This window comes from Micromys minutus (assembly GCF_963924665.1).
Source record: "Micromys minutus genome assembly, chromosome: 4".
Lineage (NCBI taxonomy): Eukaryota > Metazoa > Chordata > Mammalia > Rodentia > Muridae > Micromys > Micromys minutus.
In genome coordinates this window covers 67,229,731-67,246,344 of record NC_137973.1, presented here as the reverse complement: position 1 = coordinate 67,246,344, position 16,614 = coordinate 67,229,731, and the positions used below count along the sequence as shown (strand labels likewise).

At 41.2% G+C, this 16,614-nt stretch overlaps 1 protein-coding gene across 1 annotated transcript in view; it reads right to left on the bottom strand.

Annotated features, from left to right (window-relative positions):
• The window catches only part of CENPE (centromere protein E), a gene marked incomplete at both ends in the record, with an annotated part of 54,141 nt that overhangs the window by 6,466 nt on the left and 31,061 nt on the right, over positions 1–16,614 (bottom strand). Inside the window, 11 exon segments of the mRNA XM_080916039.1 lie at positions 3,937–4,161; positions 5,567–5,770; positions 6,337–6,531; positions 8,994–9,212; positions 10,053–10,157; positions 12,376–12,636; positions 13,804–13,962; positions 14,788–15,069; positions 15,243–15,401; positions 15,844–16,104; positions 16,321–16,605. Coding sequence (XP_080772165.1) covers positions 3,937–4,161; positions 5,567–5,770; positions 6,337–6,531; positions 8,994–9,212; positions 10,053–10,157; positions 12,376–12,636; positions 13,804–13,962; positions 14,788–15,069; positions 15,243–15,401; positions 15,844–16,104; positions 16,321–16,605 — 2,355 coding nt within the window.

The window sequence follows — 16,614 nt, the reverse complement described above, 5'->3', positions numbered from 1 at the left end:
TTAGTTTCAGTGTTTCCAGTTCTGTTGGTCATCATGCAGGAATGTCTGAAAGCTGCCTACAACCCGAGATGGGAAGGATAATAAAGGCATTAACTTAAATTGAGTAACATCCCAACATTAGATATCAAGTCTATTCAAAGCTAGATGTAAGAAACATCTTTAAGAAAACACTCCTTCTCACTGAAAACGTGATATACTTTAACTCCAGCTCTGGGCAATCACACGATACACAGACATACATGCAGGCAAAAACATTCATACACATAAAAAAGGAAAGGAGAAAATGGAATGAGTGAACAAGGAAATGAGAGAAACGGTGTGGCTGTGGAGCAGACACAAGTTCTAGACCAGAGGACAACTTGTAAAGTCGGCTCTCTCCTTCCACCATGTGGACTCTGGGGATCAAACGCAGGCTTTGTGGCAAGCATCCTTACCCATTGAGACATTGTGCAGCTCCAGTATTTTAGAGTTTTACTTAGGTTTATAGAAAACACTCACACTAACCATGCTGCCTTCCTTTTGACTTATGATTAAGCACTGTGCACTAGTGCAACAGTGAAGCGATCCTGGTGCTTGTTCAGTTTTGAGATGGGGTCTCACTGTGTAGCCCTGGCTGCCATAAAACTTTGTTCAGAGCAATGTGGCTGTCCTCACAGAAAAGTCTGCCGGCCTGTCCTGTCCTGACAGTGATATTCTTAATTGACTACTATGAACTAAGGCCCAGAGTTTATATTAGGGTTTCTTTAGATTTCCCAAGTTCTACTTATTCATCTTTCTTTGCTTTTCCCTTCCTGGCATATGTTCAATCTTTTTACTGTTTGCCCACTTTCGTTTTCTACAAAGTGCCACTTTTTCTAGAAGGTAGAGAACCTTTACTTAGAAATACACCTTTAAGGGGCCCCTGAGTCTTTTCATGACTTGCTAGGTCTCCCCTTACATCCCAGTTATTGAAGACAGGATCTTTCATATTCTTGATGAGCTTTATCCTGGTTTATCTGTGGGTGGCTACTGTGAATGGGGTCATAGATGAAGGAAGCCCATTGTGTTAATTTTGCGAACTTCTACTTTGCTGAAGGTGTTCATCATTCTGAGGTTTTCTGTGGAGTCCTTGGGGTGTTTTGTATATAGAACCATCTTCAGCAAAATGGAACCCTTGGACTTCATTTCTTCCTGTGTCCCTTTTACTTCCTTCTCCTGTCTTATTGCTTAACTCCTATTTCAAGGGCTATAATAAATTGGAGTGGAGAGAGAAGGCCCTTGTTTGTGATCTTAGTGGAAATGACTTGAGCTTTTTACCTTTCATTCAGTGCGATGCTGGGTATGGGTTTGTCACAGACAGTTTACTAACTCAGGCTGCTCCTGACCCTGCCTCATCTCCCATGTGCTGGGATTACGGGCCCGTGCTATCAAGCCTAGGAATGCTAAAGAAACCAGGGCTTCCAGCATGGTAGGCAAGCACACTAACCAACTGTGCTACGCCCTCAGTGCCATCATTACCGGAAGAGTGGACAGATATGTCAGAGTGTATCCATGTATCTTGTTTGAATGCGGAGTTCATCCCAACCTTCCCATTTCACATCACATTGCTTAAAATCCTTCCTGTGACATTTTAGGAGTTCTTTTTGTGTATCTTCTATTTCAGGGTTTTATCAGATAAAGATATTTTATATAACTTCTCCCTGTGTGTGTTTGTTTACCATATTCTTCCGTCCAGAGTCTCTGAAGGGCAGAATTGAGCAGTAAGAGTCTAAGTGTCTATGTTTAATTCTATGGCTGCTCTTTTGGTTTGTATGGAAAAAGCCATTGCCTACCAAAGGGGGCATACATTTTCTTCTCTGTTGTCTTCTTTATTCAGTCTTACATTTACGTCTCTTAGGATGGGCTCTTGCTATGTGGGCCAGACAGGTCCTAGGCTAGAGAAAGCACCACCTCCCACCTCAGCCTACAGACTTGTGCACTGTGACTCCTGCCTTATCAAACACTGGTGGGTGTCTAGGCTTCCGGCATCAATATTTGATGTATTGTCCTCTCTCCACTGAGGTACCCTTGTCCTTTTAAAAGATCCCAGGGCTGCCTTTGAATGTCTCTACACTATCTGTTAGTCCCACTGATCTGTTTGTCTACATACGGTTCTAAAAGTTCATATAAACCAACATGAAACTTTCGAGATATGCTGAAAGTGTAGAAACTATGCAGGTAGTCTTTGCAATGATACAAAGATACTATGATACATAAAACATTGTCTTAGTAATTCTTGCCTCAGGAAAATCAAAACTAGAAAAGCTGATTTAGAAATGAGTGACAGGAAGAATTGGGCACAGCCAATGTGTCACCTGTGGTCAGAGGGATGCTTATAAAAACCTGCTATCCACCAGGTGTTCAGTGTTATTAACGAATCAAAAAGACTGAAATAAATATTCCTAGTTAATAAGACTTTTTTAGCCCCTGCAGATTAGGTATAACCTGTTAACCATTTTCATACAACAAACCTAGTTCCTTCTGCTTTTGATTTGAATCATATTAGACTCAGACATTAATAATGGATGGGGTTGACAGATGGCTCACCAGGTAAGAACACGTCTGCTCTTAGAAAACACTCAAGTTTGCTTCCCAGATCACATCAGGTAGCTCACAACCTCCTGTAACTCTTGCTCCAGTTCAATGCCTCTGAGCATCTCAGGCACATGAATTCATCACTCATTCACACACACACACATTTAAAAATAACAAGCATCGAGAGAGAGAGAGAGAGAGAGAGAGAGAGAGAGAGAGAGAGAGAGAGAGAGAGAGAGAGAGAGAGAGAGAGAGAGAGAAATAAAGAACTGACAAACATGGAAAAATATTGGCAGCTTCATTTCAGTTGTGACCTGAGACATTATTTTATTTTACATTTGTTTTTTAATATAATTCATTCTTTTCACATGTTTTTACTTTATGCTAAGGTTCAAGCATGTTGCTTTAGTTTTTGTAGTCATTAACCTCTGAAAAAACATTTGCATAGGACAGCTATAAAGGTCTAGTATTCAGATTTTAAGCAAGTTCACTGCTATCTGACTTGAACACTTTGTAATATTACAAGAAGAAAATTACCATGATTTTATCCAAATTACATGATTTCATTTTTAGTTAAAAATGTTATTAATAACTGTATTCAGAGGATAACATTAATATCCTTGGGGAATAAATTTTGAAATAAGTATTTCTTATATACTACAAGTTTAAAAATATGATTCATAGAAACAGTTTTAAGAAGTCAAACGATGAAGAGTTTATGCACCTCTTCAGGAAGGCAAGCAATACCATATCCTGGTGCATCGTCAAGTCTAATCTGGATGCCTGCCGTACCCCTGACGCCCAAGGCAGTCTAAACTGACTTGACAAAATGTGTTGCTTATTCTATTTTGAAATACTATTTTTCTGGTATAATAAAATTAACCACTTAGTTGAGTGATGGTAACACATGCCTTTGGAAAGTGGATCTCTTGAGTTTGAGGCCAGCCTGGTTTACAAAGTTCCCGAACAGCCAAGGCTACACAGAAAAACCCTGTTTCTGTTGAGGCCTACCCCACCATCAAAGCTGTAGGCATTGTGTTCCAAGGCAACAGCTATTTCATATTGTTGCTGTAACATGTCTGCCCGTCACTGACACAGAAAAATAATTGACTCAGAGCAGGGTCATGCTGACCACACACCCTGTGATGTTCTCAGGTTTGTTAATCTTAAGAAATCCCATGTAGGATAAGCCTCAAGTAGGACTCTTCAAATTAAAGGTCACTGTGAACTGTTGGGTCTAAAATGGCTGGAGTCAGGGCTGACCACTGGGCAGCCCTTCCAGCTCCTGTGAAGACGCAACTCACATACACACAGACAACAGCGCGCTCACTTTGTGAGTGTTCTGGTGCTGTGCATTTGCTCTCAACACCAGAAGTTTCATACCTTGGAGGTTAGTTGTTCCGCTCCCAGTGCCACACGAGGATCCTCACTGCCCTGTGTGGGAAGGTGCGCAGGAAGAAAGCGCACAGCAGACTGGGAGACAGTCAGCGTCTGCAAGTCTTTGGACAGCTGCTCGGTTGTTTCCTTTAGTAATGTCAGGTAATGTTCCAGTTCTTTGCATCTGGCAGCACTTTTTTCCTCAAACTCTGTCGATTCATTTATCATGGCCTATAAACAGTGAGAGACGACTGCAGCTTTAAAATAATCCACGTCTTAAAATGACTTTAAGAAAAAACTAGAATTCTAGGAAAGTGTGCATGATGAAATTCATTATTTGGAACATCTTAGAACAGTGCTCCAGACAAAGTATGCACTTTCAATATGTTTCAATACTTTTCTTTCAATGTTAGATGTTAAGAATGACAGGAATAAAGGAATAAGGGATGGGAAGATCTATAGTGATCTGTAAGATCATTTCATTAGGTTTATAGGAACACAGGAAAAGGAAAGAAGAGCTGTAGGCTAAAGTCATCAATAGGCGAGCACACACAGTAAACCTAACAACTCTCTATTTTTCCATTTCATTCCAAACCTCAGCTCACAGAGGAATAATCTACTGATTTCAGACCCTTTGTCTCATGTGTTTGGGTGTTTTGCCTGCAGCTCTGTCCGTGCACACATTGTGTCTGGTGCCTTTGGAATCTAGAACAGGCTGTCAGAGCTCATGGAGCTGGGGTGATGACAGATATCAGGGAGCCACCATGTGGGTGCTGGGAATTGAACCCAGATCCTCTGGAAGAATAGGTAGTGCTCTTAGAGCTGAGCCATTTCTCTTGCCCCATTTACTGATTTATACTAATTAGGCTATAAATCTATTCCTGTGTAGATAATAACAGTCAAAATCACCATTCTCTCTTACACAGAAGGTTGGCTGACACTGTGACAGGCTATGTCATAATAGTTTAGAGAGCTGACAGGATCTTCAACACCAAGTGTGAGCTAGAAATTCAACGACTGTTAGGTGTGGTGTTTTTTGTGCAGGATCTTGGTAATAGGAAAGATTATCTGTAGGAATAGATTATATGAGAATTCTCTGTACTACTGCGTTAATTTTTTCCATAAACCTAACCAAAAAAAAAAAAAAAAAAAAAAAAAAAAAAAACCACATACATGCTAAAAACAAAGTACCAGTACGCTCATTTGGAATGTGCAGTCTAGGATTAGAGCTTGTGGCAGGGAAGCTACTAAGGTAAGTACACATAGGTCCCCTGAAGCCGGGAGAGTTTATGGCGCTCTCCCAGCTGCTGCCCAGAGAGCCCTGGAACAGACGAAGCCACTGGGGCAATGGCTCAGTCCTCACAGGCAGTGAGAAGAGAGAAGAGCAGGGAGATGACAACGAGCAAACCCAAAGCCTTTCCAAGTGGGAAACAGCAAGCAGCCTGCTGCCTTCCCTAGTAACGACTGTTAATTATCTTGAAGAAGCATGATACAATAAAAAAATAAAGTTCGGACAACGAAAAATTTCACAGAGCACCTACATACAAATTATAGAAAATATAAGCCAGTCTAACCCTTTAGTAATGAGTAGAAAAATAAAAGCAAAGAATCAAAGAGGGTGAACGGTGATACTCACAGTTATTTTGCTATGATAGAAATTATTCACTAGACCAATGCTTTTGTTTTCTTTTTGGATGCTACTTTTAAGATTTTCTGTATCAAAAAGAGTATTTAGCCATTTTCCCAAAAACTCAGTTATCTCTTTCCTATTACTCAGTACTTGTTGGACTTCAGTTTTTATAGTGAGGAAGTTATTTCCTGAAAAATCTTTGAGAATTTCCTGTGTGAAAAACAGGCATCAAATTATATAAGCATTAGGAAAAACTTTACCCACAATACATATAAACTATAAAAATATTGCAAAGGGGAGAAACACCTACTGGACTCTCCTTACTAGGATATTAAAGAAAATGAACTCTGACTTAAAACCCGATTGCAATTACTTGCATAAGAGAATATTGGCACTATAGTCTGTGTGACAGAGGGATTCCACCTGGAGGCCCTGGTCACTGCTTTTCTGTGTACATGGCAGGCCTGACACGCATGAGGGGAACTGCACACCTGCTTACGCTGATGGGAGAACAGCCAAGTCTTTCGGAGCTGATAGAGGGAAAGAAGTCTTACAGTCACGGGGGGAGCAGGCGTGGGAAACCTACAGTTGCACAGGTTCTCGTGGGCTCATGTTAAATCTGCCTTCTTTACGTCTACGCACGTCTGACAGTGTCCAAGACCTGTCACCTGCAAGTTACTAATGGTTTCTGATGAAAATGATTTTAAACACACAGAGATTATCTCTTTATGAAAGATATTTAAAACCTTATTAAATGCACTGAAAATAAAGTATACCTCAATATGGAGGTCCATATCCTGGCTCAGTTTGTTCTGTAAATCTCTGGATGGAGTATCATAAGTCTGTGAAAGGCTCTGTATTTTAATTTGTAGTTCATTCTGCTTTTCTACTTCCTCAATAACAGCCATTTCGAATTTATTAATGAACTCATGTTGTTCTTCCTTTATCCTTGTAATGTAGCTTAACACATACTTGAAAAAGATAAACAGAGAGACATTATATTTAGGAGTTATTTCAGTCTTGTTTACTTACACCATGGCAGCCGGTAAGGAGGAAGCACCTTGGGAAAGTAACCCTTCCAGACTACTGCTTCCGGAGTTGACTTCCTACTAGGTACATCTCTTATTCAGTGGTTTTCTCAAGTTCTTTTCCTATTATCTTAGATTTTTAAATGTGTGAGGGTGTTTTGCTCACATGTATATCTGTGTTCTACGTGTGTCTGGTGCCCACGGAGGACAGAAAGGCACTGAGCTCCAGATGCCTGAGTCATAGTGTCATGCTAAGAGTGAACCCCAAGTCCCCTGGAAGAGCAGCCAGGAGTGCCAGCCACTGAGCCATCTCTGTAGCCTTACTCTATAAATTTTGGTTAAATTGTCAATCCTACTATTGCACATTTGAGGTTTATAAAAATGTCATTCTATTTCATTTTATATAAACTTATGTGTGGTGTTATGTGAGTTCAGGAACCCACAGGCTGAGGAGAGCACCAGAAGCCTGGAGCTGTAGTGCAGGCGGTGTGAGCCTCCTTGCCCAGGGTGTTACTGGTTCTCAGTACAAATAGTATTTCAGTGGCTGAGCCACTTCTCCAGCCCCATTTTAGATTTCCAAAATATTCTAATTCTCTTGTCTGATTAGCCCCCAAATGTCACGTGCTTCAGGATTTCCTTGTCACATTTAGAGGTCTGGCCTTATGCAATGTTTTAATGCTAGAACGTTCCTTAGTCCTCATAACTTTGGGGTATCTGATTGTCAGGATCTATGAGGATGATCAGAACCTTGGGAACAATTTTCCAAGGTATAGGAGAGATATCTGCTTCTTTAACTCCTCAGACAAGCCTTAAGTTTGTAATTTGACCTCTTCTCTAAAGCACCAAGTGAACAGCCTTGACTATGGCAAGTCCATGTTCATCACCAAAGTGAGGGACACCTTCATCTCCTATTCCAGCCAAGGTGTTTGCATCTGTGTTAGGACCAAGGCTGATGTTGGGCCTCTTCCTCAGACACTTTCCACCCTATTCTTTTTTGAGGCAGGATTTCTCACTGGACTGAGCTCATCAATTCAGCTGGTTAGGAGGTCCCAGATCCCGTCTCCTCTGCAGCCCTGGGATCACATGTGTGCCGACCAAATTGCCTTTTAACATGAGTGCTGGGTCCGAATGTTTGCACAGTAAGCACTCCACTGACTGAATCATTTCGAGGCCTCCAACCTCATGGCAAGGGGTTTCCTACAGCAGTCCCTGTGCTTGATTCTTCGCTGCCTTTGACTTGTCTAGCCTGGATACCCTGTCTGGCTCTTTGGGACACGTTTGAGAGTTTACTCTTACCCTAACGGTCTTATTCCTCTAGACACTTTCAGAATGACCTCAGCCATGCAGCACTGTATGACACCTGCATGCTTGCCTTTTCTACTGACAAACCCCAGGTTCAGCTAGAGGCCTTCTTTGTTTTTCTTCTTGAGTGGTACAACACGAGAAGTCCAGCTTCAGTGAATCTCAATCTAAACTGATCTTCCTGCTCATTCTTCACCTGCCTGTCACTCTCTGTAAGAAGAGTCACCACAAAGACTCAGCGGCTGGGATCTCAGGGTGTGTCCGCTCCACCACAGAGAACATACAGCATAGTCATACAGTAGCTCACTAGACCACTTTCTTGGTTTTTCCCTGCCAATGCACACAGCCCCTTAAAACTCATTTTGTTTGTTCTACAGTAGCACTTACTACAATGGTAACCCAGCTTGGTTCCTGAAGCGACTTATGCCAACACCCACTGGCTCCAAGCCATCCCCACAGTGAACTTCAAGCTTTACTGCTCGCCCTAGAAAATGACAAGCTTCACAAGGAGCCCTCGCAGGGTTCCAGAAGCAGAAAGTAACTGCTGGAGGAGGAGACTGGCCAGTCACGTTGCTGAGAGGAGATTACTGAGCTGCTTCCACGTTGCAGGAGGCTGCAGAAGAGATGCAGCCCCCCTGAGTAACCTCTCATAAACCACAACCCCCCAAAACTCATTGGTTCACTGTAACCCCAATAAACTCACTGGCTTACTGAGCTGGAGTTCAGTGCAACTGTTATTCTGGTCTGTCATGGATTCCCTCTGGGGAACAGACACGTTATGCATTCCCAGGAAAGATGCGTTACATAACAAGCTGTCCACACCTCTGTGACTGTACCTGTTTCCTTCACAAGCCTGCCTCACCAGACCATGCCATCTGAGATGTGATTCACAGGAACTCTGAGCACCTGCACCTGGTGTCTAGGTCCATAGGCAGAGCTCAGGTTTTGTTGAATAAATCCTATCTTCAGACCCACACAGTCTTTAATTTGGTGGCTAATGTAAATAGTTAATGTTAACTCCTAAAGGACTTAAAATACATTGAAATGTATAACTACAATTATAAGCACATCAATATGAGGCTAATATTAAAAGGAGTTGGTACCTTAAGTTTCTTCAGGACTCTGTGGAACTCCATGGAACATCTCTGGTTTGCAGTAAGAAGCTTTTCAATCTCTTTGGTTTGTGTGTGCGGAAGTGAGAGCTTAGTTCTTACAGTAAGTGACAGCTCCTTTTGGGTCTTCGTTTCTTTCTCCAAGTCAAGAGAGAATCTATTCAAGCACTCATAGTCATCAGCCACTTTTGAGTATCTTCTCAGGAGTTTCTAAAGGAAACCAAAATTCACTGTAATGAATGCTAGAACTCTAACAGTGGAAAAAAAGAAATTAACACCTTTGTGTTTAAAAGATAAAAGAAACAGTGATTTTTAGATTGTAGGAATAATGTATAATAGTGTGAAAAGTAACCAGAGGCAAATACAAGAAAGAAAACAAACACCTTTTAACTCTTTTGAATAAACTTGCTGTGAAGCACACTGCACTGAGCTGGCCTTTGCTTATACAGAGTCTGCGTCACTCAGCCACCCCCGTGGTGCAGCCGTCCACACTTTCTAAGACAGGCTGACTCTGCTCCGACTGCTGTGCTCTGCCAGCTCTGCCCACTGGATTAAAAATCCATCTTTCAGAAGGGTTCTCAGCTCACACCCAACCTTCAACCCTTAGATCCTTCTAAATGCAGGTCAGATTGGGTCTCACAGGGTGAAACTCTCCAGAGGACCTCCTCCGACGAGGAGCAAGCCCTGGATCCTTTCATGGCCTCACAGCCTACTCTAATCCCTCACTCTCTCTGACTTTGCTTCTCATTAGCTTTCTCTCTTCAAATTCTGCCTCAGGACCTTTGCACTCAGTTTGTCCTTTCTACAGCAGTCTTCAGCCTGAGTGAACCGAGCCCTTTAGTGTTTTTAGAGATTTGCTCAGTATCCCTTTTCCACACAAGCCTTAAAAAACTGCCACTGTGTTGTTTGTACATATATGTACATGTACACATGTGCAAGGCTTTATAAACATTATATTATTGAGGGCAACATTTGCTACCATCTATTCACCACACAGGATGCCTTTGGAACGGTAGCAGCAAGGCCACAGAGCTTCTACAGGGATCTCACCTCTATCCTGAAGCACTTCTCCCGAAGTCTTCCTGTACAGTGCTGTTCTCCACCACATAGCAACCCCTTTCCATACTGCACTGTCTCTTCATGGTTCTGATGGGCCTGGTTCAAAGAAACACACAGCAAGTCTAATCAAACATGCTTGTTCTTCACATCATGTTTCAGGAATGAGGAACTTCATGTTCATCTAATAATAACTAAGACAGGCAACCAAAAGGGAGTAACATTACCGTCAAGTCACACAGTGAATGACTTCTCACTGAAGGAACACACGGGAGAAGCACATGATTTCTAGAGAAAGGCTTGTTCATTATTCTTGTTCTTATTCTCACAAACATCTACATTAGACTAATGTAGAATACCCAAGTCCTGTATATTCTTCCCAGAACACTGGGCTGGAAAATTCAAATTTCATTCATATTTTTTTCTGCATGATTAAAAAGCTCAGAATAGGCCTCCCTCCCCATTTTCAACCATTAGTTTAACTTGGCCACTGTAGCAGCTAGAATACCTTCTGGATACAGATTTGTCAAACAAATTAAGCCTGTGTGTAAGTTTGGACAACCCCCACATGCACTAGACTCCCAAGTATCTGTTCTGGCAACACTGCACACAAGGCTTTCCATCACCTTTCAAATATGAAAATAAAAATCACCACAGATTTACTTTCTATAGCAGTTGTCTAAATTTTCTGCTTCTTTTTAGAGGACTGAATTAAACTTTTAAGATTACTGTGAAATAAAGCCAAGAAAACCTTCTTTTTAATATTTTCTTTGTTCTAACTTCAGTAATGAAAGCCTGTTTATTTCTAGAGTCTATTAATAGAGGAAATGGAGGCATTTAATCCTTGGCAAATGCAGTCCTTGAAATACCCCCTTTCACATAAAATAATGGTAGTTTCTTTTTGTTGTTTGTTTCAGAAATTTCGAAGGAAAAGTGTGTCTAATCAATCTTTTCCTAAGAGTGGACTTTGTGTTTCCTTTTTGTGTGATAATTACAGAACATTTTCCACAACATTTTAGTATCGACAGAAGTTTCCAGAAGAAAAAAAAATGGGGGGAGGGTAGTAGGCGAGAGGGGAGACTAACAACCCCCCAATCCAGACAACACATACTGGTAATTATCCTTTAAAACCACTGTAGCCACTAAGCAGAGGAAGATCTGAACTCACGCTTATTATTAAGTGTCTTATGTTTTCTCTGTATCCTTCTTTTTCCATTTTGAGAGACTCTTATCTTTTCTCTTGTTTAGCTCACTGTTTCCCTATTCAAGGTTTTTGTGAACTTTCTTAAACAAATGTAAGTTATTTTCACCCACACGTTGCATATGCGAACTCTGGGCCTCACATTGCTTCAAATGCTTAATGTCCCACACCTTTAAAATAAACTTTACTGACATCTTCTTCCTCCTTAAGAAGTTAAAGCTCTTCTTTCTGAAGTTCTTGGATCTTGATTGACATAATTATAAAATACATCAGAATGAAAAATTTCTTCAAGAAAGAAAGGGTACTATCTACCTGTATACAGGTATGTATGGATACACACACATACACACATATACCAGGTACCTTTATCTGAAACACAATCAGTCTTGACTTCACTGGTTGAAAATCCATAATCTGGAATTTTCTCTAATTCAAGTTTTTGAGCTTCACTCTACCCAAAACCTTTCTAAAATCAACCATTCCAGATACCAAAATCTCAGCACATATTTCTGTATTTAATTATCTCTTTTTAATGACTAATTACTTTTAGCACACACAGTTAAAAATAAGCTCTGCAACAAGAGGGCCAAAGGACCCCGAGTCCAAGCTCTGACCCCACCTTCCCCTCAGTGCTGCACCCACAGAATTCCCAGACTTGGTCTCCCCTATCACTATCTTTTAAGGTCAGTACTACATAAATATGTTAAGCTTAGAATTCCAACATATGGATGAACCCCATATGTCCTAGAGTTGCATGCTTGGCTTGTTTCTAGATTTTGGTCACCACAAATCACTCTACCCTCAACAACATTCTATTCTTGTCCAATCAGCAAGTACACTGGGGTAAGGTAAACTTTTGGAAGTAATACTGCTGAACCAAATGTACTGAATGCACAGAGACTCTACTGAGCTGGAAAGATGCTGGCTCAGCAGCAGAGAGCACTAGCCGTTTTCAGTTTCAAGGAGATCTAACACCCTATTCAAGCCATTGCAGGTACCAGATACACACACACACACACACACACAGAGGGAGAGGGAGAGGGAGAGGGAGAGGGAGAGGGAGAGGGAGAGGGAAAGAGAGAGAGAGACTGATTAAATAGGAAGAGGCACGCTCACCTTAAACATGGTTTGCTTTAGGTCATCCTTGAGCTGGTCTCTCTCCATCTTGAGTCCCTCCTCAGTTCTCTTTAGATCATCTCTTTCTTTTATTACAGACTTCATTTCTTCAAGGTTCTGGTGAATCTTCTGAACCAGACTTAAATTGTCCATCTCAATCTTACTCAGAGTTAAGCCCTGCTCCTTGAGCTGCTTCTTGGTTTCACTGGCATCTACTTTTAACTTAAGAAGTTGAAGCTCACTTGCCTTAAGTTCTTGAACCTGAAGACATGAACTCATGTTAGGATTCAGACTTTTTTTTTAAGGACTTAATTTTTTATAATTGCTTTATGGTTAAGAAAATATATACCACATGGATATAGGTGCCCAGAGAAGTCTTCTGGAAATAGAGGTAAGACAGTTGTAACAATCAAACCAGCATCCTCTAAAGAGGATTACTGACCCATCTCTCCAGCTCAAGAAAGCTTAATTGATTTTCCATTGTGTGTGTGTGTGTGTGTGTGTGTGTGTGTGTGTGTGTGTGTGTGTGGTGCTCACTATAGGAGTGTCTGGAGCTGGAGGGACAGGTTGCGAGCCACCTGACGTGAATACAGAACACTGAACTTAGGTCTTCTGCAATACTAGTGCCTCTCAGCTGCTGAGCCATCTCTCTGGGCCAGGACAGACTATTTTAAAAGAAAGATGAAGAATAACTCTTCTGGGAGTAGTCATGTTTGCCTTTACTCCCACTATGCTCAAGGTGTGGGGGAGAGAAGTTTCTAAATTGACAAAGACAGTAATCTATGTCATGTGTATCAATGCTTTGCTAAAGGCACCCAGTTTTCTTTTGAGGCATTACACACATAAAGTATACTAATCTTAAATGCAGTTAATTCTTTATTGTTTCCCAGATAGGGTTTCTCTGTGTAGCTTTGGCCGTCCTGGAATTCTGGATACAAGGCTGACCTGGACCTCAGAGATCAATCTATTTACCTCTGTCTCTCAAATGCTGGGATTAAAGATGTGTACCAGTACTGCCCAGCTCAGTTTCTCTCTCTGTCTCACACACACTCCTATGAAACAATAACCCAGACCAAACTAGATAGCATCTCTCTTCTCCCATAAGCATGCGCATGTCCCTTCCTCAAGGTAACTATGCTGACCTTTAGCATCCTTCCCACACTGGCTCTGTTTCTTTCTGAACTTAGGATGACAATGCAGCCATCCTTTCCCCTGCAGGTATTTAAGTGGTCTTTATTTCCCCCACTGTTGCAAATACACTGCTATGATTACTCTTGTAGAATGCTGAGAAGCATTTTCTGTCCTTTTCTGTATACACTCAAGGAACAGGAATGCCAGGCTTACAGTGAATACCATCAAACTGTTTCCCAAACTGTTTATATCCTCAAAGGCTTCAAGGCATGAACAAATGGGATGCTCAATCACTACCTTTTCTTGTAATTTAGTATTTGCGTTTTCTAACTCCATTTTCATATTCGATACTTCCTCTGTCTTCTTAGACACGATTCCCATAAGCCTGTCAATGGTTTCTTGCTGCTCTTTCATCTCCATGCGAGCAATTCTTAGTTTCTCTTGTTTTTCCAGATCCTTAAAAAAAGACATATCTTAACATTAATTAGCATTTTAAAATATAAGTGATATATTTTCTTAGTAAAAATAATCATGGTTTTACTTTTTTGTTGTAACCTGGGGATTGAACTCAGGACCACTGCACAAGCAAGAAGATGCTCTGCTGAGTGGTCCTACCAGTCTCATTTTACTTCTTTTAAAAAATTTACCTTACGCTGTCACCACCCCCACCGCCCCATGTGTAGGAGCTTCCCATGAGGTGGTCAGCGGACAGGTCTGCGGTGTCTATTGGCCCTCCTTCCTTTACACAGACAGGTTCCTGAGACTGAGCTCAGATCACTAGGCTTGTGCAGCAAATGCTTCACCCGATGAAGCCCATCATGGGTCCTGCTTTTACACCTTATTGTTAGAAATTCAGTCCTTTTCTTACCATTTCCTCATAGTCCTACTGTACAAAGTCATACACTGCACACAATTTACTTGAAAACTGCTTCCCTCTTGATGTTCTTCTGAGTTGTAGGACAGGACACTGAGGTCCATGTGTTCTAAAGACCTGTACAACATTCGGGCATATTGCTTGTACTTACCAGGTTCTTCCTAAGATACATGTGGGCTGCTTCCTATTCTTAACACCAGCTATTATAACCAAACAACTTTAGGGTCTATTTGTGTACAAGTGTATGTATACGCTCATATGCATGTATATTTAACAACTAAGTCAAGATATATGTAGGATAAGAAGTTCCATAAATAAGTGCTGAATAAAGTTTAATACCAAACTGCCTACATGAGATTATTCCAGACGGTGATTCAGAGATCTGTTAGGGCAGAGCAGGAACTTACACTTGCTTGTGTTTCTTGAAGACTTGCCCTTAGTTGGTCTTGCTCTTTCCTGAGGGCTTCATCCATAATTTTTAGGCCATCATTTTCCTTAGTGACAAGTGTCATTTCTTTAAGGTTTTCATTAAGTTGTTGGGTCAATTTTAACTTCTCTATTTCTATGCTTTCCAGAGTCGAATTCTGGGCTTTGAGCTGCTTCTTCAATTGTTCCGTTTGACCCATAGTCTCCCTGAGATCAGCTTTTACTTGAGAAAGTTGATGTTCTCTTTCCTGGAGTTCTTGGCTCTTAAGAGACATATATAATAAGTTATTAGAATGTTGAGTGTATGGACAAAAAAAAAATGCAAACAGTCTTAAAACTGAATCAGCAAATCTGTGCCTTCAAATTTAGACATGTTCACAGACTGTTTCATCATAGAGATCTGGTTTGGCTCCCAATTATTCAGATTAAAAAATACCTGCGTTTCTAAGATGGCTTTTGTGTCTTTTAAGTCCCCTTGAATGTGCAAAATTTCATCTGTGTAGTCAGACACACTCTTTCTGAGCTCGTTGATAGTTTCCTGGTGCTCTTGCAGATGCAAGCGTGCAACTCTTAGCTCTTCCTCTTTTTCCAGACCCTTGGTAATTAGAGAAAGAAAGCAGACACTGAAAGAAATGCATTTCAAACAGAAGGTATTCAAAAGGAAGGAAGCATTCCTCTCAAACAAGAGAACTCCTCTAAAGCCTCCCAGGCGTCATTCTCTTGAGTTGCTTTGGATGTGATCACCAATTCTGCATAAACCACTGCCAGTCTGTCTTCCCCAGGATAGGGCACTCCCAATGCAGCGTCAAGTCTGCTGTTATCTACGGCACAGCATTCCATGATCCAAGTATGCTGTGCTTATTTTACCAGTCCCTACTAATGGACAGTGAATCTCTACAACTATATTTGCATAACTGTGTAAATGCATAAAAAGCTACATCTAAACTCTTCAGGACCAATTTCATACGTCTGTCCACCTGAAGACCAGTGGTCTTCAGGACACTAAGGTTTCACAATGCCAGAGAGATGGGACTCACTTTAGTTACTGTTTCTTCCAGGCTCTGCTTCAGCTGGTCTCTCTCTACTGTGAGGCGCGCCTCCACACCCCAAAGCTCATCCCTTTCTTTTGCTATTGATCTCATTTCTTCAAGGGTTTCAGTAAGTCTTTGAGTCAAGTTTATATTCTGCATTTCCACCTTTTCCAGACTTGACTTCTGGGCCTCCAACTGCTCGTTCAAGAGGTTCATTTCACTTCCATTTCCTTCAGCCTCACACTCTTTGTCCTCAAGTTCTTGGAGCTGAGAAAATATAACAAGTTAGGTCACAGGTACACAGAAATGGGTTTTGTTTGTTTTTAAGAGAAAAAAAGATATGTTCCTAAATCAAGGCCTAAGCTTTATGTAGTCCTTCAGATGCATATGAAGTTTCTAGCTCTCTTTCCTTTATCATTTCAGAAAAAACAGTGAAAGGTCATAGGTGGCAGCACAGCTCTGTGCTGATGGGCAGAGCCTCACCTTAGCGCTCATTTCCTTAATGCTTTCTTTCTGCCGCTCACTTTCCACATGAAGAGCCTCTTGTATTTTGTTCAGTTCTTCCCTTTCCTTAATCAGAATTCTTATCTCCTCTTGACTTTCTTCAAGTTGTTTATTCAACTGGAGCCTGTCACTTTCTACACTCTGTAGTGCTGAGTCCTTGGCAAGGAGAAGTTCCCTGATGTGGTCTAGTTCATTCATCTTCCCTTGAGCCTCACTAGTTTCTTTGACATTAAGTTGTTCCTGTTTTTCACAGAGTTCTTGAACCTTTAACCA